The sequence below is a fragment of the Madurella fahalii genome, assembly GCF_045866475.1.
Source record: "Madurella fahalii IFM 68171 DNA, scaffold_2, whole genome shotgun sequence".
Lineage (NCBI taxonomy): Eukaryota > Fungi > Ascomycota > Sordariomycetes > Sordariales > Madurella > Madurella fahalii.
Window position 1 is genome coordinate 4,732,873 of NW_027263972.1, and position 24,744 is coordinate 4,757,616.

The 24,744-nt window shown below is 56.3% G+C and overlaps 8 protein-coding genes and 1 non-coding gene across 9 annotated transcripts; 4 read left to right on the forward strand and 5 right to left on the reverse strand.

Annotated features, from left to right (window-relative positions):
- Positions 1-2,811: 2,811 nt before the first annotated feature.
- MFIFM68171_04134 (uncharacterized protein) lies at positions 2,812-3,057 on the forward strand (the record flags this gene model as incomplete). Its single annotated transcript, XM_071059554.1, has 1 exon — positions 2,812-3,057. One exon carries the CDS (start codon positions 2,812-2,814, stop codon positions 3,055-3,057), a length of 246 nt encoding a protein of 81 aa, XP_070915655.1.
- Positions 3,058-6,270: 3,213 nt separating this feature from the next.
- MFIFM68171_04135 (uncharacterized protein) lies at positions 6,271-6,598 on the reverse strand (the record flags this gene model as incomplete). Its single annotated transcript, XM_071059555.1, has 2 exons — positions 6,271-6,428; positions 6,505-6,598. 2 exons carry the CDS (start codon positions 6,596-6,598, stop codon positions 6,271-6,273), a joined length of 252 nt encoding a protein of 83 aa, XP_070915656.1.
- A 612-nt stretch (positions 6,599-7,210) lies between these two features.
- Positions 7,211-8,563, reverse strand: MFIFM68171_04136 (uncharacterized protein; the record flags this gene model as incomplete). The annotated part of the gene is made up of 1 exon (XM_071059556.1): positions 7,211-8,563. One exon carries the CDS (start codon positions 8,561-8,563, stop codon positions 7,211-7,213), a length of 1,353 nt encoding a protein of 450 aa, XP_070915657.1.
- Positions 8,564-9,820: 1,257 nt separating this feature from the next.
- On the forward strand, positions 9,821-10,867 carry MFIFM68171_04137 (SUR7/PalI family-domain-containing protein; the record flags this gene model as incomplete). Its single annotated transcript, XM_071059557.1, has 3 exons — positions 9,821-10,021; positions 10,073-10,260; positions 10,333-10,867. The coding sequence occupies 3 exons, from the start codon at positions 9,821-9,823 to the stop codon at positions 10,865-10,867; spliced, it is 924 nt and encodes a 307-aa protein (XP_070915658.1).
- A 1,261-nt stretch (positions 10,868-12,128) lies between these two features.
- MFIFM68171_04138 (GTP-binding protein EsdC) lies at positions 12,129-12,938 on the reverse strand (the record flags this gene model as incomplete). Its single annotated transcript, XM_071059558.1, has 1 exon — positions 12,129-12,938. One exon carries the CDS (start codon positions 12,936-12,938, stop codon positions 12,129-12,131), a length of 810 nt encoding a protein of 269 aa, XP_070915659.1.
- A 2,414-nt stretch (positions 12,939-15,352) lies between these two features.
- MFIFM68171_04139 (HD/Pproductase domain-containing protein) lies at positions 15,353-16,110 on the forward strand (the record flags this gene model as incomplete). Its single annotated transcript, XM_071059559.1, has 2 exons — positions 15,353-15,585; positions 15,690-16,110. 2 exons carry the CDS (start codon positions 15,353-15,355, stop codon positions 16,108-16,110), a joined length of 654 nt encoding a protein of 217 aa, XP_070915660.1.
- Positions 16,111-16,753: 643 nt separating this feature from the next.
- MFIFM68171_04140 (uncharacterized protein) lies at positions 16,754-17,317 on the reverse strand (the record flags this gene model as incomplete). Its single annotated transcript, XM_071059560.1, has 1 exon — positions 16,754-17,317. One exon carries the CDS (start codon positions 17,315-17,317, stop codon positions 16,754-16,756), a length of 564 nt encoding a protein of 187 aa, XP_070915661.1.
- A 1,594-nt stretch (positions 17,318-18,911) lies between these two features.
- MFIFM68171_t61 lies at positions 18,912-18,998 on the reverse strand. Its single transcript is given in 2 exon segments — positions 18,912-18,947; positions 18,963-18,998. It is a non-coding gene; the product is annotated as a tRNA-Pro (tRNA).
- A 2,218-nt stretch (positions 18,999-21,216) lies between these two features.
- MFIFM68171_04141 (uncharacterized protein) lies at positions 21,217-24,600 on the forward strand (the record flags this gene model as incomplete). Its single annotated transcript, XM_071059561.1, has 1 exon — positions 21,217-24,600. One exon carries the CDS (start codon positions 21,217-21,219, stop codon positions 24,598-24,600), a length of 3,384 nt encoding a protein of 1,127 aa, XP_070915662.1.
- Positions 24,601-24,744: the final 144 nt, after the last annotated feature.

Genomic DNA, 24,744 nt, shown 5'->3' on the forward strand with positions numbered 1-24,744 from the left:
AAAAGAAAAAGAAAAGAAAAAGAAAAGAAAAAGAAAAGAAAAAGAAAAGAAAAAGAAAAGAAAAAGAAAAGAAAAAGAAAAGAAAAAGAAAAAGAAAAAGAAAAGAAAAAGAAAAGAGAAGGGCCCACGACGAACTGAGCAGCCATCTGTTACACCCCGGTGACGGGCAACAGCCGAATGCGGCGGATATTTTGCGTGCGGCCCGCCTACGTTTTCCAGGCCGCGTCAAATGACACAATGGTTCTGCGAGGGAAATCATGGCCGTTGAGACGCAGAAGACACTTCGATCCGTGCCTTGGCGCTGCTCCCGGGGAGCCGGAAAATCTGGGGAAGCGGTCAAGCCCTGAATTACCCACCCTACATAGTAGTGCAGACCGCCGATGCATTTCGCTAGCCGGAAGACGGCGCCGACATCCGGCTTCCCGCTGCTGCAGTCCGGGTTAAAAGGGGCTGCAGGGGTGGTTCGGCGCAAGCCTGACAAGGTAACTGCCTAGCTTCCAGAAGATTGCTTGAAACAATCGGGCAACGGTATGAAGCCAGGACCGGGAGATCATGGACATCAGACGAAAGAGAGTCCGAGATACCCATGTCATGGGAGGCACGCGAGATTCGTGGACTTGTCATCATCGGAAATTCCGACATGCGAGACACTGGAAGGCTATACAAGCACTCAAAAGGGGAGCAGGAACCAAGTGCCGCATCGGGAATTTCTGTGCTGACAGATGATTGTATGGCCGTGGCTGGCATGCTTTGCCGCCCTCAGGGGGCAGCGAGAATAGGTGCGGACGTGCGCCGTAAATCTGAGGACGAGAGGCCAGGCCACAAAGTGGGCGAGCGAAACGACCGGCGTGGAAGGCCGGATTCATGCGCCGTTGACCCATGTCAGGCGTCCATTCGGGGCAGCAGCAAAGAAACTTGGCGACGAAAAGAATGTGCCGTGGTTCTCTGGGTGCGACCGTGATGGTGGTGGTGACATGCCTGGGCATGACTCCAAATGTTCAACCAGTGCCGGAACGAGAGGGAACGGCAGGCGGGAAAGGGAAATGAAGTGAGGCGTGGCTGACGGGAAGAATGTTTGCCAATCCAATGGCCGGTGAGGACGTCGTGGCACCACAGCACTTTGGTAGTAAAGGCATCTCACGAAAGCAGTGCCGCACAACTCGGCCTCAACAGGAGCATGAAACGTCCAACAGTGCGGCGCACCAGGCAGCGATTTCCGGATTTTTGGTGAATGAGGTGCCTCGTGCGACGGGGCTGGAGCTGAGCTCAGTGGAACGGCGTGTCCTGGGCGAATCAATTTCTACCCCACAGACCCCGGACGGGTCGATGGGTTGCTGCACGCCTAATTGGGGCAAGCGCGAGGTGTGCCCCACGGGGGAGAATTTTCTCGGGCATACCAATCCCGCGCACATGTGGACGCGGGCTTGTGCCTTGCCAACCGTTTTCCGCTCCGGTCTGGACAACCAGGCAGGGCATGACTCTTCCCTTACCGCCTGTTGCCAGGACCAACAAGAAGCCAGAAGACCCGTCCGCCTGTTTGAAAGGCCGAAATACAAGCAAAGCCGACGGCATGGTTCCTTGTCGAACCGGGCTGACTGACCGATGGACTCGGCCGCGGGAAGCAGCCCCACGAAGGAGCCTCTGTGAGACGGTCGACAGGTAATCTTGCCAACCAGTCTTTTTGTGTTTTGTTCTCATCCTCCCTGGGAGGAGGATGATGCCCTTTCACCGGCTGGAATGATGGATGGGCCGGGAGCGTCCTGTCCAGTGCTGGCATGAAACCAGCTGGGGTCCATCTGATTTATCCAAGTGGAGGTTTGCTGGAGATATTGTCGGATGCAGAATGCCAGGCACAACATCCAGCTTCCTTGCACGAACCTTCATACCGGACAGGGCTCCGGCCCCCAGGCGAGCCCTGTCGCGGGTGTTGGGTACTCTGCCCGCACTCCCCACCATCAGGCGGAAGGAAAAAAAGAAAAAAAAAAAAAAAAAAAGGCCGAACAGCCAGTGCCTCACCGGGCTCAATTTATGGCGTCCCCATCCTTCGTGTGATGCCGCACTGCTGCGGTTAAGTCCCGGCGCCATCATTTTCCCGCTGGACACCGTCTAGAGTTCATCGGTTTTCCTGGAAGGAAGGGTGAAGTGGCTCGTAGTCCCTTTGCGCTCTCCCCGTTTGCTTCTCAATGTCGGCCCTGTGCGCCCGTCGAGCCCGGTGTGCCTTGATGTCTGTAGCTTTGTGAACGGAAAAGGAAGGGGGTACAGTACAACGGTCGGGGGCCGCAGTGCCAGGTACAGCACTCAGCCATACCAATCCCACACCCTCCCCAGAATTCCACTGGGCCGCCCCGAGAATTCTCAATCTAGGCCCCTGCTCCCTGTCAAACGGCCGGGTCTGGTCTGGTCTGGTCCTGTCGTTTCCCTGGCCCGACCTGCTACATAAAGACTGTTGGTCTCAGAAAAGTCCCATCTTTTGCTTCCCGTTTCTTTTCTTACCCTAACACAACTTGACCGACCACAGATCTATCCGATAAGGACAACTGCTTGTGTCACTTCTTTCCCCGAATATTAATACGTCCTTGGTCGCCTGCCTTGCCTTCGCTTTAGCAATACCCTCCAGCCCGCTTGCCGACCTTGCCGACCAGATATCAACTTCGCTCTCGCGCTTCTTCAAAAGGTTGCCCGCCTCGTTGCCCGCCCAGGTCTTGTCCTTTGGCGCTAACTTAACCCAGAGGTTTACCAGCATCGTCATCACCACCTTTCTGAACAACAACAATAACCACCACCCCCGCCGCCACCACCATCACCATCACCATGCCTTCCTCGCAAGTTGCTGCTCCGCTCGCCGCGCCCATCCCTATCCCGGCTCAGCGTCGGAATCTGGGCTTGATCACCAACCAGGACCTGTTCGCCAGTCTGAACGCAACCTTGGCATCCAAGATGGACCAGCTGGTGACACCCATCCGCCACATCCAAGAGCATGATTACTCCGTCCCGGCTCCTCCGCCGCCCAGTCCCGTCAGCTTCCGCGATCACTGGCCAGCGTCGATGCGTCGCTGAGCCGGCCATCTGCAGACCGATATTGCATTTTCTACCCTGGGCGTTACGGTATCATCGGTTCATGAACTTTCCACATCCGGAACAATCCACCCCCACCCCACTACCATTCTCGGTAAAAAGATCCTTGTACACCAAACTTTCAACACTTGACATTACATCCTTTATTACGCCATATACCGTCTGGTTTACCTATCATTCTACGGAGTCAAGGTTGCAAGAGTTGGCTCTCCCCACAGCTTTGGAGCAGCAGTGATTTTTCTTGGGTTTTATGTTACCCTTTTTTTTTTTTCTTTTCTTCACTTTTCTTTCTTTGGGATGGGCAGGCAGAGAGCACGGCACCGGCGTTACATAAAAGAATCACATTGTATCCATCAGATGGATTTGAATTTGGGCTGTATTGTTATTTCCACTTCGTGAGCTGGCTGGTCCCCTTGGTGCATGGGATGGGTCCCCCGGGTACGGGGTAATACAGCTCTTCGTTTTCTTGACACCTCAATACATTCTGTAGAAAATGTATGTTGTGTTTGCCTGATTGCTCTGGCCGACCAACCACGGTGGTTTGTAAAATCATCACAAACACAGCGCCAACTCAGCCGACCAACCAATGAAACCAGCCAACACGACGCCATCCCGGTATCTCGTATCACGGGCCCCGTCGCCATTGCAAAACCAACCAAACCGACGGAACAAAACATGGGACCAAAATTTGGCGTCCTGTTCTCCCTCATCCTGGGCATTTGGTGGCAAACTGGCAATTGGATTCCGAGCCGCTAATGATCACATCCCCAGCTCTCTCCACAGGATGCCGTCTCATCAGAGCTATCACACCCCACATTCCTCTGATCAAATCACGCGTCAGTGACTGTGATCCGTCACACAATACGCGAGAACACGCACACATGGGCAAATGGGATTAGTGTGCCACCTAACTTGCGGTGTTGATCTCTATCGTATAGCCGCTTAGGCAGAGGTAAAGAAAATAAAGCAGGTATCACCTCTCGATTACCAATCACCAATTCTAATCATGCCTGCGCCCATCCACAAAAATTGCTGCTTACCGAATTGCGAGAGGAGGGAAAAGACGGCGGCAGAGATGCTCCTCATCACACTTTCACAACATTGGAGAGTTGTTGATGAACTGGGGGGCGGGTTAGTACGGCCACATGGTCGGGGAGTAAATAAATTGGGCCGTGGAAGATAATGGAAAGTACTCGACAAGTACTTAGTAGCTCATAGCCACCCTCCCTTTCATGAGGCGTAAACAGAACATGGAGACGGAAATCCAGCGGGCCTGGTGTTCGACGAAAAGGGTGCAATGCCCAGCCGTGTGACACCCCCGTATGGGAGCTCAAATCCAAATACCTCAAAGTCTCACTGCTGCCAATGTCCATGGCAACCGCGGTGAGCCCTTCCCAATTGCGGTCCGCAGTTTGGCGGGTCCCCCAGAACCTGAGTAGTTCCTCCCTTGCCGCTGGAGTCGGGTCTGTCTCTTTGCGAACATTCGTACTTGGCTTGGCCATAACCGGGGGAGACCAATCTTGATGCAATCCGAGTGATGTGTCCTGCCCTTTCCGCTCTCTCCGTCGGTTGCTTTTCTTTTACTTTCTCTGTGACTCCCCGCCCAGCTTCTTGCTGGAATGCTAAGCGGCCCGGCTATGGCTAGTGGCTTCGAATCTTGAGCTTCGAGAATGAGGGTTGGCCAACTATTTCTCCCCCATGTTCCGGATACGTTGCACTTGAGCCACACACGCCATCATTGGATGCCGTTGTCCGTCCGAACATATGATTAAGAACTCAATAGCGTTCTGAAGTCCCTCCATATCGCTACGTTGATAAGCTAGGGCGAGGTTGTTCATGATTGTCGGTTAAGGTGGTCCTCGAAATAGCGAGATCGTCCGAGTCGGCACCGTAGCGGTAGATGCGAATTTCTCTCGTCTGCAGATCCGCATCACGGATATTCCTTCAGCAAAGCAGAAAACGATAAGAAAAGAAAGGGAAAAAAAATAAATAGCAAAAAGCTCACCGGCCAGCCGCCTCCGGGGGGTTGGAGGGGGGTGGCCGGCTACGAAAAACCGCTTGGGTTTTTGCTCTGACGAGGAGGAGTCGAACCCGCGGCCTCGCGGTGCAGTTTACGGTTTACGCTACGTGCTACGAGCTACGTTGCTACGCTACGGAACCGCTCGGCCACGGGCGCCTCTACTCCTCGGTAATTGTCAGCGTGGAAACGGAACCTATATGCCTCTTGCGGTCGGACGCTTGGGGTTGGAATGTGGGCCGTCGCTTTGGCACTGTGGACATACGTGCCCGCCATCACCACCGCCCAAACGACCGATACTGCCCGGCAGAAAGACCCTAATAGATCAACCAGCTCGTGCCGGCTTGTCGGTGGGCGGAAGATGGTTGACCGTTCAGGAAGGGGGATTGATGTTGATGCTTGGAAGATATGGCTCGATCAGCGGGCTTGATGTAGCTGACGATGAGTATGTTTCAGTGTAAGTGACTGAGGGATACGTCATGAACTTTGCCCTGGGTACGGTCCCGTCCACCCTTCGGTCTTGATGTACGTTTTTGTAACGCCGGGCAAGCAGGTAGGCGGACCGGCCGGGTGAGTATTCCCATCCGCTATCTGCTGCTGTTGTGAGCCGTAATGTTCGGAATTGGGGTCACTTGACTGTACGTACCTCTATGTAACACCGTATCCACTGGGGTTTCCGGATCCTTGCGGGGAACGGCGATGAACCTGCGGTGCAACGAAGGTCACTTTTGTTTGGGAATTGTCAATCGCCGCTTGTGCGTGCACGTGGAGACGTGAGTGTTCTAGAAGTCTGTTGAGCAAGTAGTACCGACAACCGATGCGGTGTACCGCATCGCCACGCCTTCTTGTGGGGATCAGTATGTTGAAGTGGGTGACGGTTGGGGATCAGGGAGGGATGGCGAACATGACCAGGTTGTCTTGAGGAAGGAGTATACAACTCTCATCACTCCGACTGAGTTAATGTAGGGTAAGTAGGCGACGAAGGTTCGGAGCGCCAGACTCCTCTTAATCCCATGCTCCTCGTATCAAACCAAGCCCGAAGACGCTCGGGGAGTATAAGAACTAGCATTGCTGCTGCATATATTGTGGTATCAATGCCATGCCGCCGCGCCACGCTGTCTGCATGCTCAACAACTGACACATTGCCTCGTACACGCCCGTCTTACCAACCCCCCGTTCTATAGCTTGGCCTCCTCCTTGAGCGTCCCGACCTTGAGCTTAGGGCCATACTTCTCGAGCACGCCCTTGCTGTGGTACTTCCAGAACTGCTTGGTGGCGTCCTTGCCGGCCATGCGCTTGAGGATCTTGGCGCCGCCGGGGTGCTCGTCGAGGAAGTCTGCCGAGTTGCGTCTCGGTTAGCGCTCACGTAGGCTCCGTTTTGCGTGGGAAGAGAGGAAAAAGAAACGGCATACTGGCAATATCATACACGCCGTCGTCGACGATAATGTACATGCCCTTCTCGTCCTTGTGCTGGGCGACCTCGGCCTTGGTGAGTTGCTTGGACATGGCGGGCGGTTTGATTTAGGTTATTGCCGTCGTTTTCCGTTCCGATGCGTAGGTGTGTTCGACGTCGCAAAACCGTGCCAAGAGGTGGCGGGCGAAGAAGCAGAATGTGATATATAAGAGAGAGTAAGACGCAGTGTAGTGAAATCCAAAGCGAGGGTCGAGATGATTGTTAATTGTCGAGCGCCGGGTGGTTGTTGCAGCGTCCAGGAGCCGCGCTCGGCTCCGCAATCGTCTTGTGCCTCGGCTCGGCTGACGGTCACCGGCCGCCAAGAGTCTGGACCAGGGGTTTGGGCTGTGTCCCCCCCGCAGACGTCATCCCTCATCCCCGGATTCTGTTGATGGCATCAGGGATACGGGCCGGGACGGGTGCAGCCAGACAATTTTCTTAAGTTATTAAATCTACGGTATCGAACATTCCTTTGTCCCCGTGCCTGATAGACCTATCTCCCCATATCCCCCCTTAGTCAAAATCTGCATCTCGGGGTATTTTGCTCTCACCCACAGTGCTCTCTAAGTTGAACCCGCAAAACGCCGTGCAATGCCCTATAGGACCAGCCAAATCATGAAGGAAACACAACCGTGAGACCTCCTCCGCTCTCTCAATATGACACCCTAAGCCAACATCCAAAGCATCACCCACGCCAACCCCATCCACACGAACGTCCTGACCACCTCCACCCTCCCCGCGGCGCTCGCCGGCCCGCAGCACTGCCTATTATACGTGACGTTGTTCATCCTAGCCGCCACTTCAAACACGCTTCCCGGATAGTTGCCATAATTATAATAGTCCACATTCAGAATGTTGGGCGCCCTCTCCCAATCCGAGCGGCAATTATTCGCCGCCATGCCCAAGCTCCCGAATCCGTCGGCCGCGTTCGTCACGTTCAACTGGCTGACCGCCGGCACCAAGATCGCCTGCCCCAGCAGCGACACCTCGACGTTCAGGTTGTGGTTCATCAGGTACAGCCTCTTCTTCGCATCCTCGGGGCTCAGCCCGGGCGGCCGCTGCACGGTACACGGGAAGGTCTGGTCCACCGGATCAAACGGCGTCTCCCACATCTGGCTGAACTGGTCCATGAACCAAGGGTACGCCGTCTGGTTGGCCATGTAATCCAGGAACATGACCACCCGCTGCCCGGAGAGGATCATCTGCCCAAGCGTCGGCCAGTCCTCGACCTGCATCGGGATCACGCTCGGCGTGTAGACGTACTGCAGGATCCCCGAGCGCTCAATGTGCGGGACGTACAAGTCCGGCGTCGAGTAGTTGCCGTTGCCCAGCAGGATGGTGACCACGTCGTAGGGGTGCGCGGCCACCCAGTCCCTGACCGTCCGCAGCCAGTCCGTGATGGGCCCCGCGTCGAGGAGGTCGCATGACGTGTGGCAGAAGTGCGGCTGCGTGGCGTTTACCGGGAATTGGATCTGCCCCTGGAGGAAGCGGACGCCGTCGTCGAGCTGGCTGACGACCGAGAATTCCTGGTTGGCGGCGGCGCTGCCCTGGCGGACGAACGGGCTGTTGTGGCAGCCGACTTGGGTGATGTTGCTGTATTTGCGGGCGCAGAGCTCCGGGTAGTTGTTGCAGGGTCTGGTGTTGGTGGGGCGGGGGGCGACCGAGGTGGAGGTGCTTGCTGTTACGTTGCTGGTACCCGTGATGGACGAGGTGGCCGAACCCGTGATGTAGGTGACGGTGTTTACGGCTGAGGCGATGTCTCCATCGGTGGCGTTGGCTGTGAGCGGGCCGAGGTCGGTGGGGAGTGTGGTGGTTGCTATTGTTATCCGCGACGAGACGGTCTGATAAGCTCCTTCCGGAGGTCCTGAGGACTTGGGAGCGTTGCTTCTCGTCCCCGTCAAAACGGTCACTTCTTCGTCGCTGGTATTGTTGTCGTCGTTGGCCTCTTGGCAGCGAACCAGGCCAATACTGAGAGACAGCACCCACAGCAGGCCGCCGATGCGCTTTAGGGACGCCATAATGGGCTATGGCCGGACTAACGGTACCTTGTGAGGGATGCGGGGACAGGTCATTGAAAGAGAAAGAGTCGAGGTCAAAAGTCAAAAAGATGCACCGAGTGCACCCGGTGGATAATAACATTTGATTTCTCCAATCGCCTCGCTGATCCCTGTTGTGGAAAGCGCCCTATGAACCTTAAAACATGGCAAGGGTTTGGCATGGAACAAGAACCTCTTTGGTGCGGCTTTCTCCCCAAGTCCCCTGCCAGCACTGCCGCAGCGGTGGGGCACCATCACTCAAAGACCCCTGCAAGCGCCAGCGATTGCTCCAACAATACGAAGCCAGCGGGAAACTGCCAGCGAGCGGTTACCGCGCGTCTACCCCGACGTATTTGGTTCGTTTCAATTCTTTCCTCGGTCCCCAAATGTGTGCAGATTGTTTTGCTGGCAACACCTCCCCTGCTGTTCTGCTGCTGTCGCTGCCCCCATTCAGTGTCGGCACTCGGCGGTTTCTGATCAGCATTCAATGACGTTATGCCTCCAAAAGAGTAGGCGGGACGACGTCGCCAAGAAGGCGCAGATCGGCACTTGGATTTTTAAGTAGAGGGTGGGGCAGGAGCGCCACTCAATCGCGATGAATCAGGGCCGCGGCCATGGAAAGACGGCCGATGGTTGGACTGCCGGATTGATGGCAATGACGTGACAAGCGCCTATTTGCGACGGGCTGGTAACAGACGGAGCAATTGGAAGCGCGAAAGGCGTGTCTTCCGGCCTCCTAACCGGAAACTGACCGCCAGATGTTCTGGAGCATCGGGAGCCACTGGATGGCGCCCCAGCGGCCGCTTTCAAAACCGCTGTGGACCTGCCCAGGGCTCCATCTGAATCGGACCTGACGCGCGGCAGAAGCGAAATGCCCAGCTCCCTTTTAGCGGAGGCCCTGCGCTTGGCGCAGCCGACATCATCGCTGCTTGTATTGAAAGTATCTGATCTACCGCAGCAGGCGATCCGTCCGATCATTCATTTTCCTGCCGTTGCTCCCCATTTCTCCTCTCCTGCTTCTCCACCTAGATCTGGACTGTTTCGCACTTTGGTCACACATCCGTTTCGCTTCCTCTCCTGTTTCTTTCTCCAGATCAAATTTGAGTGGCGTCCTGTCCACCTGTGTGCCGCAGCGGCGTCACCGTAGCAAGCCGTTACAGCTGGTCTGCTTCCGAGCTTGTTTACGCACTTCGTCCTCTTTCCTTTACCGTCGTTAACAACATAATCACAAGCCGAACTATGGCGATACCGTCAATCCTCCGCCCTCGTAAGAGAAACACCACAGAGAAATATGACCCGTCTTCGCCGGTGAGCCCTGTCTCGAAGGAGCATGGCGCCGAAGTGAACTCGGTTGTCATCAAGCGGGCCACCCGGTTGCGTAAGGGGTTTGCTCTGAGTGCCTCCATTGCCTATGTTTTGTCGTGGATATTTCTGGTGCTGGTAAGTAATTGTCCACCGTTCATCATTCGAAACACATACTGACATTGCCAGGTGCTCATCGGCAACACCTACCCCCGCGCCGTCCTCAACAGCATCTACTTCTTCAAGCTCGACCTAGCCGACATCATCCCAATGTCTGTCCCCAATGCCAGGCTGATCAACAGCATCGCCCAGAGCATTGGCCTACACGACTTTTACCAGGTCGGCCTCTGGAACTTCTGCGAGGGCTACGAGAATGTGTAAGGCGATCCCAGTGTCCCCTATTGCCTCTTCCCCCCACAATGAACCACCCGGCTAAACCAATCGTCCAGAGGACTCACCTACTGCTCCGAGCCGCAAACCCTCTACTGGTTCAACCCCGTCGAGATCCTCATGTCGGAGCTCCTGGCGGGCGCCACCATCGCCCTACCCACCCAGATCATCACCATCCTCTCGGTCCTGCGCATCTCGTCGCAGATCATGTTCGGTTTCTTCTTCACCGCCTGCATCCTCACCTTCTTCCTGATCTTCCTCTCCCCGTTCGCCGTCTCGTCCAAGTGGGTCTCGCTCCCCCTCGCCTTCACCTCCTTCCTCAGCATGATGCTTGCCTTGTCCGCCAGCGCCGTCGCCACCGCCATCAGCCTGGCCTTCAAGTACGCCGCCGAGGCCCAGAGCGAGCTCAACATCCGCGCCGAAGTTGGCGTCAAGATGTTTGCCTTCATGTGGCTCGCCACGGGCTTCAGCATTTGGGCCTTTGCCGTGCACGCCGGCATGGGGTGCTGCTGCGTCTCGCGGAGGGATCTGAGGACGGGGAGGAGGACGATACGGGCCGGGGAGGTGCAGAGGAGGGAGGTCAGTCCCCACTGAGGACAGGGGGTCGGTGAAGAAATAATAATAAAACAAGAAACTTATGCATTGGGATTTTGGTCTGGTTATGGTATCCTGGGTTTTTGCATTATGATCATGTCGATAGATTGATACCATTACTTCTCTAGCTAGAAGGGCGAAGGTTACTCACGTACTGTGTAGGAAAGGGTGTTAATAGTAGTAATTCCTTCAAGATATGGACATGCTCGGCTTTTCCGATCTTAGGCGGCCGTCTCCGAGAGTGAGGCCAGCCACTGTTACATGAGTTCTCCTGCAAAGTCTACCCTTAACTTTCCCAGTTCCCGTTCAAGTTATGAGCTGCAGTTGATCTGGGTGGCCGGAATGAAACCAGCTCCCTGGTCACATCACTACCAACTTGTCACAAAGGACTGCACTGCAATACTAGGTACGTGGTAGAAATTTTGGCTTTTTCTTTTACAGGGAAAATTTCTACCATACTCGGTACATGGTCTGGTCGATCTCCACGTTCCGGAAACCACCAGCTAATCTTTGCTACAACCACCAAACAAAAGCATGGCTTGCTTAGATCCAAAGAGCCCAGAATCCAAGACCACAAACTTGACACCCCTTTTCCGGCAGGTCGCTTCGATCCATCCCCTAGAAGCAAAAGACCTGGAAAGGGAAAACTTGACAACATCCCCACAAGTGAACAAACTGTTTTGCCAAGAGCTGGACCGACTCCCCGCCAGGGGGAGCCAGTACTCTGGCCAGTTGACAGGGGAAACCTAAGAAGAAAACGCAAGAGAATATTACATCTCAAGAACGAGGCCGTAGCATCGACCCACTGAGTGAGTGAGTGGAAAGGCGAGGCGGGAGAGGATCGCGCCGCGCAGAAGGGTGGGAGTGGTTGCAGAGACCGGACGGACGGCGACGTCTCTAAATGAGCAAACCCGAACCGGCCGAGTTATTCATTTAGGATGCCCACCGCTGAGTCTCGGACTCGACATCACACACACATACACCCATCCGGGCGTCTGCTCACCGCCTGCCGTGTTTCAAACAACGAAGTGAGTGGAACGGCCATTTTCTCTTCCCGCGAATCGGCCCTGTGACGTCGGATATGTGATTCCTGGAGTTGGAACAAGACACCCGAGGAGCAAAGCTGTGAGGCGGAGAAATTGGGTATCATCACGCCTCTGGCCCCCCTTATTATGGTTGTCTTCCAAAGACCCAAGTCTTCCGAATTGAAAGTAGTTCTTCCTGAAATTTTTACCTCACCCGAGGCACGGATGACAGCAGCTTAGTGGCGTACGACGATGCCGTGGCGGCGGGAGCTGCGCTCGACGTACTCGATCTCGTCCTCGGAAGAGGAGCAAGACTCCTCGTACGAGCAGCGGGAGCCGCCGCAGTCGATGCGGACGCGCTCGCCCTTGCGGGTGATGCCGTAGCGCTCGCAGGTGCACGAGGAGCAATCCGAGGACGGAGTGCTGTAGCCAGACGAGCCCGAGCTGTCGGAGCGGTACGAGAGCGAGGAGACCGACGAGGTCGGTGACCCGCGGGAGCCAAAGTCGGTGATGACGTCCTCGTCGTACTCGTCGTAGATGCCGGTGGCGGCAAAGCGGCTGCTGAGCTCGTTCTCGTCAAAGTCGCTGTCGAGGATGTGGCGCGTGGCATTGGGCGACACGGGCTTGGGGGCCTTGATCTGGGAGACGGACAGGGGGCGACCCTTGGCGATGTCGCTGCTCACGCTGGACCGGTGCTTGGATGAGGTCGACTTGCGGGACGACGACTTGGAGGAAGAGGAAGACTTGGACCTGGGAACATCAAGGATGTTGAGGGCACGGCCAGTGGTGGGCTCAACGGTCGACTCCTCGCTGGGGTTGTGCGAGACGTGGTACCCATCGATGATGTAGTAGTACCAGTAGCGTTGGCCAGCCTCGAGCGTGGTGGGCTGGAAGCGGAAGGTGCCCTTCCACGTGCCGGACTTGGAGGAGGTCTTGTCCTTGGAGAGCGGGAGCTGGCCGCTGTAGTTGTCCCAGGAACCGAGGAGGTGGACGGTCTTGACGCCAGAGGAGACACGGAGAGAGAACGAAAGCTGAATGGCGGACATTTTGACTTCGTGATTTAAGAGATGGAATGCTGAGAAATTAAAACCGTCTTGAGAAGAATGATCTTGGCGTTCGAGATCGTTCTGAGCAAGTAAACCAGATTTGTTGGGTGAAGTGGATTAGGGGGTTGGGTTGAGTAGCAAGACCAGCGAGCTACCGAATTTGGAATTTTTGGTATTAGTTTTTGGATTAACAGAGCACAGCTCTGTGAGAGGTAGTGAAAAAAGAAAGGGGGAAAGAAAAAAACAAAAACTGGTTTATGGTGTTTGAGTGCTTGCTGAAGAAGAGAAGGGGAAAGGGAAGGAAACGAGGCCGCGGGGACGGGCCTTATATCATCGCGGGGCCAACATGAAGAGGGAGGTGTTGGTTGCCCAAGCACTAGACTTCCACGAGTGGCCGGGCCGCATCGGATGGGCCACGGGGAACACGGTGATTACCGGCCGAACGATGGCTGCTGTGCGAGGCCAATGAGAAGTCCGTGATCCGGAAAAAGCCATATTGCGACCTGCCGCCATTCAGTCAATGTCACCAAGAAAGCCTTCCTTAAACAGTCCCGAGCAGGGTTCTCCCATGTTCTGTCGGGCCTGTGACGCCTGCAAGTGCAGCCGTCCATCACTACTGCAAGATGGGCGGCTAAGAAGCGAGCATGCGATCGGGCATAGTTCGAGAAGGGGAGAGTGGGGAGAGAGTGTGTGTGAGTGAGCGGGAGAGGCAGCGCAGAGTTGTCGGGAAGCTCCCCGCAGTTGGTTTGTGCGGGGCCATGTTCGACCAGGGTGGGTGATCACAGCGCTAGGCGACTCTGGGCCTAGTTGGGCGTCTAATTCCCTGTCGCCATTGTCCAATCACAGCATGCGAGACTCGATTTCGCGGCTTCGAGCAAGTGCACTCCGTCAACTTCCATCACACAACCCTCCTGCAGAAGGCACCAGCCCCGCCAATAATCGACGGCTTCGGCGGCCTACCTGCTGCGTGCATCATCAACCTCACGCGGCGCACGACAATTCTGATCCAGACCAACGGTGTTTTATGCGAGCAATGGGTCATTGCCGGCAGCAGTTGGCAGCTCCCCTTGCGGCGACAATCGAAGCCAAGCATGGCGTTCCGTAAAAAGGAGAACATCCGACTTGCAGCGTCATGCAACCCTATGTATGCAGTCTGCTGCAAGCTGTGTACGACGTAAGGATGATGGCCGCGTATTGGGTCGATAGCCCTGGGTGCCCGGCCTTCCTCACTATTGACGAGTTCGGGTAAATCGGTCAAGCAGATGGCTACCAAAAGCTATTGCTTCTGCGGCTTGCGAGCTGAGATATTGACGGACCCGAGACCTTCGTTTCTGACGTCTCGATGCCTCTGCCCTCTCGGGGAGTAACCGACGCCGCAACGGTGCGTCGGCACCGGGCGGAGAAACATGCCGTTGGACGCCTACTTGGCCGGCCAAAGCGGCCAAGCCCCGCAACTTCGGATTGTGCTTCCTCAAACTAGTGTGGATGTGCAGAAGAAGATCGGTCGGCTACTCTGCCTTTGATCGTTGCTAGGTACCCATGGCAGGTCTGCCTCAGCTGGTAACCGAACGGCAGAAGCCTCACTCCATTCCGCCCGGGGTCAGCCCTCCATGGATCAGCCTATACGTTGGGATTGCAGGTGATCGGAGCCGGCCTAATGCATGCAACACAAGCACCGTAGCTTCGGCGGGTATGTGGCTCGGGAATACTGCGATTATTGAGGAAATATTGAAGAGTAAGCTATAAGACACATATTCCCTGGTCAATGTGATGGAGCTGCGTGATATCCACCTCGGCTGCTGCGGCATCTCAATGGCCAGTCCGCTTGATGCCCCTCTTTCGATGCGTAAGATAGCCGCCGTGATTCCCACCTTCCGCGTTTGGAGCCCGCCGAGCCCATCTTTGCCGCGGCCGGAGTCCGTCCGCAAAGCTTATGCCATCTTGTTTGGACACACGGACGCTTTCTGATTGTGCGTTGCGTGCTTTGCTGCAGGGAATGCCCGAGACGGGTGGAGAGCTTCCATGGTTCGGTGTCGCGGCAGCGGCTATGGGACGCGGCCGCTTGGTCAACGATCAAGGGTCAACCGCGCAAGACGCCGGGCGGCACAAGGCGTTCTTCAACGTTCAGCGGCCGTGCTTTGCGGTGCCCGACCTTGTTTAGACTGTGGTGATAGACATCTTCGCATGAGGGCTGCTAACAGCGCTGACTTGCGGGCCAACTCGGACAGGAGGACTGCCCCACAGTTGGATCCCTCAGGAGATGGGGAAGAAGCAGGTAGAATTTCCCACCAAGAACAAAGCAACCAAGCAACTAGAAGCTCTAGCTCTCCAAAGTAGAACAAGCATACCTTATTCACTCACACTTGGTATATCAGTACTCGCATCTATCTCTCTAAGAATCCCACCCCCCCACGATGCTCACGAACGGAATCAACGCATTTCCAGATGACCCCCTCGTGCAGTCCATCAAGGCCCATGTAAAAGACTACATGAAAGCCTATGACGCATCGCACAGCTGGGACCACATTGAGCGCGTCGTGGACATGGCACATAACATCTACGCCAAGTCGGACGGCACCTCCAGGGCGACCATGGACCTGCGCAAGATCCACCTCGCTGCTCTGCTGCATGACGTGGGCGACCGCAAGTCAGTCGTCTCCCATTTCCCGCCGAGGACATAGCCCCCGAAATCATCCCATCCCACCCGCCCCCGCATATCAAAGCGTACTTGTGTTCTTACTCAGCATAAAGGTACCTCCTCCCGGGGCAAGACGCCTCCACCCAGATCCAGTCTGTCCTCCTCTCCTACGACGCCCCGTCCCAGCTCGCCCAGGAAATCCAAACCATCTGCTCGGGGGTAAGCTACACCACCGAGACCCGTGATCCGGCCAAGGTTGCCTCCCTCATCCAGCAATTTCCCGAGCTGGCCGTCGTCCAGGACGCCGACAGGCTGGACGCGATTGGGGCGGTCGGCATCGGGCGGATGTTCACCTTCGGGGGCGCCAAGACGGATAGGACTATGGATGGGACCATGGAGCATCTGGATGACAAGCTGTTTAAGTTGGAGGGCATGATGAAGACGGCTGTGGGGAGGGAGCTGGCGAGGGAGAGGACTGAGCGGATGAGGGAGTTTAAGAGGTGGTGGAATGATGAGTTTAGGTCTGTTTCTTGATACCTGCTGAACTTGGTAATTCCAATTGTAGGGGAGTTTAGAGAGCGTAGGGTATGGGAAGACAAAAATATAGTAAAGGGGTTTGCCTTTTCTCGCTGTGGTAAGTGCGTCGTAAGGCCGTGGTTCGTCAGTACCGCCGCTATTGTCGTCATTACTTGCCTTTCCTCATGCCTTTTATCTTCTTTACCTCGCCTCCATCTTGACTGTTTCCATGGTCGTCGTTACGATCCTAGGGCCCGGGTTATATGTTGTCAAACAGTCAAACCTACAGTCCGGTAAGCCTGTTGTACGCTATCATATGGAGTCTGTGGGCGTTCGCTCCACGACGGGGAAGGCGGGATGCAGTAACAATTGGGAAGAACGCGGCGGCACATATGTGCTAGCTTCGAGTTCACTTGCTCGTCGCTTGATTATCTCATTCTCACTTATTCCGGGTATACTCGCATCTGCATTATTATTACTAAACCCCAACGGGCTCCTACGGTACAATCCTAAGTCAAATCCCCATACCCTGCCAAGTACCTAGAGAAAAAAGGAAAAAAAATAAAACGCAACCAAAGCATCTCCATTCCCCCGAGCGAACCATCACCCCAAATCCCACACAGAAGAGACACCTCACCCAACCAACCCTGACTCATTCAGCTCACAAGAAGTACGCGAGAACCCCGCCGAGCATAACCAGCCCCCCAACCGCCCGGTCCGCAGCACCAGCAGCGCCTGCCGTCTGGATCGCCAGAGACGTCCTGGTCGCGGGCGGATACAGAGTCGTGTCGGTGTAGGTGCGGGTGCCGGTATGGGTTTGAAGAGGACAGGTGGGGACCACGATGGTGGTGGTGTGCGTGGCGACATAGCAGGTGGTGATGGCCGGGCAGACCGAGGCGACTGTGACGACAGCGGTGGTGTCGATGGGGGGATTGATCCTGGTCCTGGTCACGGTCTCTGTCTTGGTCTCGGTGGAAGGGATAGTGGTGGTGGTTGAGTTGTGTTTGCTCTGGGTGTGGGTAGATGTGTGAGTGTCGGACTGGGTGTGGCTGGTGCGCGTCTCGGTCTTGGTAGAGTAGGTGCTGGTAGAAGAAGTGCTGATAGAAGAAGTGCTGGTAGAAGAGGTGCTAGTGGAGTAGGTGCTGGTAGTGTTATGGTTATTCCAGCCTGCGCTGGCGAGGGCCGCCGAGGCTAGGAGGGCGTTGATGATGGAGGCGAGCTTCATCGTGTTTGTAGCAGCGAGGAAGACTTAGGCTCGAATGAGTTTGACAGAACGAGTGGCAAGGCGTCAGAGTTGAGAACGAACGTTGTGACCACGGTCAACAAGCGAGCGGCTTGACGGTAGACAGGCAGATCAGAGAGGATAACAGCATTGAGGGCGAGCGAGACTGGCGGGATGGAGCAGGAACCCTTTATAACCTGACATTACCTTGGGCAACTAACCCGATGTGCGTGTTGTTGACGTCGTACTGTTTCAACAAAGATGCCTCTTCCCGCAAACGTTCAACGCGGAGGTGAGTGAGGACAAAGCCACTGTAGACTCGGCGTGATACGGAAAGTGCACGAAGTGTTTTGTGCTAGACACACACATGCTATCTAGAGTCTGCTTCCTGTCCGGATTCTTAATCAGGCTGGACATCTAGCACTCCCTAGGGTCTAGAAGCAGAGGTTGTAGTATGATGGGAAGCTTAACACCGCAACGGGATAAACGCAAGCGACATGGCCTAGTGAGCCACGTCCAGAGCTTCATAGCTCGGCGAGCGTATAGTCAACTAGGCACTGTGGTGAAGTTCCTTACAGCCCTCGTATCCCGCATTTGCAATTGGGAGAGATCCATGTCGCCTCTATTATCACTGTCGCGCCTCAGTGTCCGGGTAGCGAACTGGTGGCTGTGGCCGCCGGTCCTCAAAGCTCGTATTAGACTGCGGGCCTTCCCGTTTCCGGATGGTTGGCGATGGGAATATACGCGGTAACTAATGTGTTTTGAGAATATCACGCCTAGAAAAACTGGCGATGCTTTGTTCTAGATAGCGGCTAAACACTCTTCTCTGTGGCAAATTGGGCGCACCCATTTCGGAATTTGCGGAATGGGTACCAGGTTGGAACTTGAGCGTCTGCTGGCTCTCACCGGGGTGTGCTGCATGAACCATACATCCGGATTCGATATAATCATGGTTTGACTCTGGCCTTTCCCGGCACAAACATCGGGGGGGTTCCGGGTCAGCTAGAAATGCAGCCGCGTCATCGACGACCCCATCTATTTTGCTTCAGCTTGCGTCAACATTTGCCTGACCCCTCCGAGATTAGTAGGGCCAAGCTGAGGTCTTTGGCATGGGGTGATGTTGACGGAATGAACAGCCGACGTCATTATACGATGACAGACCTTAAGGGCTTAGTTGGGAGGTTCTTTGATTGCGGGGCCTGCCCACTGCCAACTCGATTCCCCATGCCGTTCAACTTACCTGGTACTTCATGGCTGCTTGTAAGTTTTTCAGGTGTTTAAGAGCACGAGTCCAGAAGCGATGGCTTCTTTATTTCAACCCTAAGCCTATACGTAGTCTGGCCGAAACCATCTCGAAAACACTAAGTTAGTTCCAATTGAACTCCAGTATTCAGAAACAGCCTCAGAAAAAAGATGCAATTAATCATTAACAAGCCGAGTCCATGCCTCATGGGGATTCTAGTGGCCCAAACACTGACGCTAACGATATGCTAAATTTTCCTGCATATAAGCATTTTCTCATCCAGGACACAAAATATGCCAAATAGAGCTAAATCACCACCAATATATGGTCTGGAAAAAAGGATACAGCTTTCAGGGGGCCACCCGGGGATTGAACCCGGGACCTCTCGCAGAATGCTCGGGTTATCCCTAAGCGAGAATCATACCACTAGACCAGCGGCCCTTGATCCGAATGCTGTGGATCTTTGTTGGGAAGTTGTGCCGCAAAGAAGGTTTGAGAGCGGCGTTTCGGCGGTGAGGGGGTAAAGAACGGGGAGCGCGGAGGTTGTTTGTGACGGTTGGCGCGTAGTTCGGGGCGGGGGGGGGGGGGGAGGGACCCCGTTTGACGGCGGCGTTAGGTTGCTCGGGAGTACTCTTTAGCCGAAGACCATCTACCGCTGGATCTCTGATCTTGCTCGTTGGCTAAGTTACAGTCGGAACTATCCACCAAGACTTGCAACCGATGGGTTGCAAAGACCGTTTGAACCACACACACTCTGTGGGCGGGATGCGGGGTCACGCCTTGAGGACTGATTGAACAGAGTCCCATGACCACCGGGTGTTGGAGTCTGATGACAACTTTGTCTCAAGTCGTCTCCAATTTGGCACGGCGATCACACCCATCTCATCCGCCGACAAAAGAAACGAGGGAAATATCTGCCTGGATGGAAGAATGGACGTTGGCCCAAATATTGGCATCGGGCGGCTATTGATGAGAGGGAGACCCGACCGACCGGCCCAGTTAATGGGGACCCACATGTCCGGGGTCCGTGTAGATCTCGGACTCGAGGCGGCTTCGTCTCGTCCCGGAGAATGACAGATCGGCTCGGACACGTGGTTCTGAGACAGCCAAAAGAGACTCGAAATAGAATCCGCGCCAATGCGTCGTGGATTAGGGCCGTTGGCAGAGACTTGCTGCGGAAACCCGCAAAGGAAATAAAAATCTGTAAAATTGTCGACAAACCTTGAGCTGCCAGCATTGGATGCTGAGGACCTAAAATAAACTGTGAAAAGGACACTGCGACGAGCAAATAAAGACAGGCCTGCTGAAATGGTCATCCCTGCTTGGCTGGTGAGGTCACTCGGCAAAGCAGGAGACATCAGTCGATGATTCGTTCTGGCCGTGCTGCACGTTCTGCGGGCCTCGAGGGGCTAGGCAGCATTCTCCTGAGCTGATTCGGCGAGCGTCCTGATTGTTCTGCACCGAGCCTCCAGCGACGGAGCCCAGAAATGCCTCGGCCGACACTGATGCAGCATATCACCTGCAATACACTGCAGCTGGTACCAACACCCGCCTGCGGTATTCTGACGAGACGGGTCGGGGGTGGACGGCGCCCAATGCTGCTTCTTCTGAGACAGCTGATGAAGCAAGGGGAGGAGAACTCATTGACAGTTTCGCTACTTGGGCCATCTTGGTGATGGGATGGAAGCGCAGCGGAAAATGGATGACGGGATTGACAGGGCCACACTCGACACCAGTGCCTATCAGTGGGCACCGGGCAGTGGCAATTCCCCGTCGACTTGGCGAGGGATTGGGGCCGACGTGCCCTGTAATAGCAGAGTTGTCCAGGCTGGGGCCCTGGGCAAGGAGGCTTCCCAGCCAGCCTATTCGGTCGGTGCGTGAGGCCTTGACCAATCGCGGCTGGCCATTCCGGAGTGCCATCCCAGCCCGCCAGTTCGGCCGCCCAGTCTGCCATTCACGGCGCCGAGCGCTTCTGTGCTTCCATCCCATCCCTTCTGCAGCTCATTCCGCGGTGATACTCCCTCCTCTTGGGAGACAGGTGTGCGCATTGTTCCAGACGCGGGCACGCGCTGCAAAACCCCGGTCTCTCGGTTGATCATATGCCCCGCACGCACCGGAGCGCCTTGTCGGCCATCGTGCTCCCAGATCTTGGTGTTTTGAGAAACGCGATCTTGCCGTCAAACCTGCGCCCCCGCGAGTGACGGTGTGATTGGTAATTCGCCGCAACCATTCGGAGGCGAAAGAGGGTCTTTTCGCGCCAGACCGGACATGACAGCAGCGATTCCTGCCACCTGCGCCAGCCTCCAGGACCGCTGCACGACCACTCAGCAGCCGCACAAGGGCCCGACTGCCTGCCACTTGTCGATGTCTCAGATAGCCCGCCAGGCGCTGCCTCGATAGCTCTCAGGTCGCGAGCCCGCGTCCTCGCCCAGCGCATGAAATTCTGCAGTGGCGTTTCCCAAACCGTGAAATCGAGCATCTGCTGCATCTGAGGACCATCTCTCTTGTCGTCACCCCACCGCCCAATCTTCGGTCGTGATCGCTGCATCGTCCTCACCAATATGCAAATACCCCTGCCGCGGCCTTCTTCCTCCGCTCGACACTAAAACGTGACCAGGACCTGCCTCTTGGGGCCGCCGGCTCGTGCACCTCGGTTCCAATGACGGCGGGAGCCGATTTGAGGCTCGTGGTGCCCAACATGGGCTCATCCCATGCGAACTATGCGTTCGGCCTGGATGCAGACGGCCTAGGCAGCCAACCGCGCATGTTCAAAAAGCACAAGACTCTTCCACATCCGCGGAGGGACGATCTGCAGCGGTCAGGCTTGTGGAACTATGGTCTGGGGAGCGACGCGTCCTTGTCGCAGAGCGGCGGGTCGCCGGCTTCTAGCCCTTACGTCCGCCAGACGAGGCGAACCGGAAGAGGACCGGAACCTCCGCCCACGCCGCCGGCACATTCGCGGACGTCCTCGTCGAGCCATCCTACTGATCTCTCGGGGCCCACATGCACCAGCGGCCCGTCGCGCAGCAAAGACAACATCCCGTCGCGTCCGCCGGTCACTCCCCCAAACCAGCAGACGCCACCAACGCCGAATTTGACCCCAGATCGAACCCCCCCCGGCGCCGCTGCCCATCAAACTCAGAGCCGCCCGTCGATAAACGACAGGATACCGTCCAAAAACACGACCGACTCGAGGACCGAGTCGTTCAGGACAGCGCGGGAGAACCCTTACTCGTCCGATGACGACGATGGGAGGTTGACGCTGCGCCCGATATTGCCGTCGGCGAAAACGTCGCAGACCACCGTCCGCCAGCTCAGCAGGGAGCCGAGAGGGCCTCGAACTGTGGGCTTGGGGCTGGGGCTCGAGTCGAATCCCTCGGACGATTTGACGCCGAGGACAACGGGGGAGTTCAACACATTTGATGGGGAGTGGGCGAGCGGGGAAACTGGGGCTAGCGAGGTAGAGGAGCAGTGGGACGACAATCTCTGGAGAAATGTAACTGTCAGAAAGAAACGGCCAACTGTTTCAAGGGAGGCCCGCAGAGAAACCATTGACGACATGACGGCGACACCAACCAACGCCACTAAGGCGCTGCGCTCTACGTCTCTGCAGGAGAGCCCAGTGCTCTATTCTTCGCGCCGGGTCGTCTCTGACAGGCTGCCAAACCAAGCCGTTCCTTCGCATTCCGACTCATCTAGCAGCGTTGATTACAAGCGATCCTCGGTCATGTCCACCAGATCGACCGCTTCGACGGTAGTGGAGGCTATTCTTGTGGAAACGGCTCCCCAGCGACGCAAGACCTTGCGGCACGTGAGGAAGCAGAGCACTTTGCGAGATTCTGGTTCAGAGGTATCTCCGTCGAGTTCCGCGCCGACATCTGTCTCAACAGCCGTTGATGGCCACCGCCGACTGAACCCAGCGGAGTCCAGAGTCAGCGATGTCGCGCGCCAAAGCCATGCTTCAACGGCGACCTGCAACTCGATTTCTAGCCGCACAGCTCGCCGCGAGGTGTGGAAGAGCGGCGGTATACCGGTTGTCGTGGTCCCCGATCGTCGATCCTCAATCGGGGCTAACAACAGACCGCCGTCTTTGAGGTCGACGAGCAGTCGGAGATCTCAGCGAAGCCAGAGCCTCAGCTCCGCCCACCTTTCCCAGACGCCCAAGAGCAAGGACGGAGTTCCTCACTTCGAAAGGTCTCACCGTCGGAGCCGAGCACTTTCCGAGTCCGATGGCTCTCGGGCAGGGGATGAGCGGACAATGGACTTCCCACCCGTGATCCCCACCCGGTCCTCCTCTCTCTCTGCTCCCACAAGCCGAAACGCGTCGAGAACCGGCTCTTTAACTGCAGAAAGTATGAAGGCTCACAATACCTTACATGCGCAACAGGCCCATCAGGCCTTGCAGAAAGCTAGCCGAGAGCTTGACAAACTCTACAGCCGAAACCAGCCTTCTGCAAGCGGCGAGAAACCGCGCGACTGGAAAAGGATAGACCGCCAACCCCCGCCGCTTCTGGTTGAAGCGGACCAACCAACCGTGCTCGTCCAGCATGCTCGAGACGAACGCCATGATCTGGTTGAGGAGCGGCCTTCTCAGTCCAGCCGCGGCCACGTTGCCCATGATGCGCCTGAAGAGCACGGCTACGGGCTCGGAGGTGATGGGTACGATGATTCGGTCTCGGGGAAAAGGTTGTCTGTGCACAACACGCCCTTTTCCGTGGCATCGGTGGAAACCACGGGGACGTCTCATGCCGAAGTTTCCGAAGCCCTGGCTGTCAACATATATCCGCACCAAAGCAAATCTGTCATGCTTGTTGACCACTCTACAAAACCGTCAGAGAGCTCCTCGCTGGAGCAGCCCAAGACGTTGTTGGGGCCGGAGATTAAGATCAACGTTGCGAATGACAGCGTCCCTGCCACGCCGCCGCAGAAGTTCTCTGTGGACGATGTTGACTCCCCCTTGAGGAATCCTAGGGCGCCCCCGGAGCCTCCCAAGCCGCCAGCCATCAACTTCATACCCGCCACACCGTCGGGCTTGACGCCCACAGTAGAAAAGGAACGGCAGCTGGGCAACTACTACGAAATGACGCAGGAGAAGCCGAAACGAAGCCTGTCTCTCCTTCGACGGACTCTGACCCGTCGCCGCACGTCCGAGTACGGGCCCTCTCCCGCTCGGCCAGTGGGGCTCCTCACCCGGACCTTGTCGCTCTCGAGGAATATCAGGAGACGTCCGGGCGATTGGCTAGACGACGATGGAGGTAGGAGACCCAGACTGAAACGGCGCTCCACCGCGGACGACGCGCCTCCGGACGAGTCTAGGCTCCATCCTTTCTGGAGGCCTTCCTACATCGAGGACGAAGATTCCGAGGAAGAAGACGACGATGGCTGGATGGAGGACGACCCCGCGGAGGAGCGCACGTACAAATACCCACCCATCGACAACCGGCCGGCGCTGCCCCGCCGCAGCTTGAGCGCGCGGCTCAAGAGGACGTTTGCCATATTGCCGCTCCGCGACGATCATCACGACCGGTACTACCCCGCGACGGAACACGACGCGACGGATCGCCGGACGATTCGACGGACCCCGAGCGGCAACCTGCGGGTGATGAAGTTCCGGAGGAGCATGGAGTCCCTAACGCGGATCTCCCCGCCGGAGGATGATGGGCGGCCGTATACGGCGCCCGAACACCAGGAGCCGCAGGGTCGCGAAGGGCGGTATGAACGGCGGTATGCCAGCATCTGGCGCTCGCTCAGCGTCAGGTCTAGGCGGAGTCCATCGAGACTGAATGATGTTGGTGTCGGAGTTTGGGCTGGTGCTGCTGAGGCAGGCAAGGACAAGGGGGGCGGTTTTCTCCCCGCCTTGGGCGACAAGATCAATATCCCGCGCAGGCTGAGTGAGAAGCGAAGGGAGAAGCGGACCCAGGAGCTAAGGCGGATGATTAGCAGGCCGAGGGAGGTCAGGGATGGGGTCGATGATGTTATCAGGACGAGAGGGGAAAGGGCCTACCGAGGTGCCAACGGGCAGCCGAAGCCGCAGCAGTTTTAGAGAAGCTGTTGTCGGCGGGAGTGACGCTCACGTCCTTTTCACGATAACAGGCGGTGTGTTTTCCTTTTCTTTTTCTTCCCCTATTTTTACTACGGCATATCGGGGGGATTTATAACGAGCGCGATGAGGATCTCTACCCTTTGT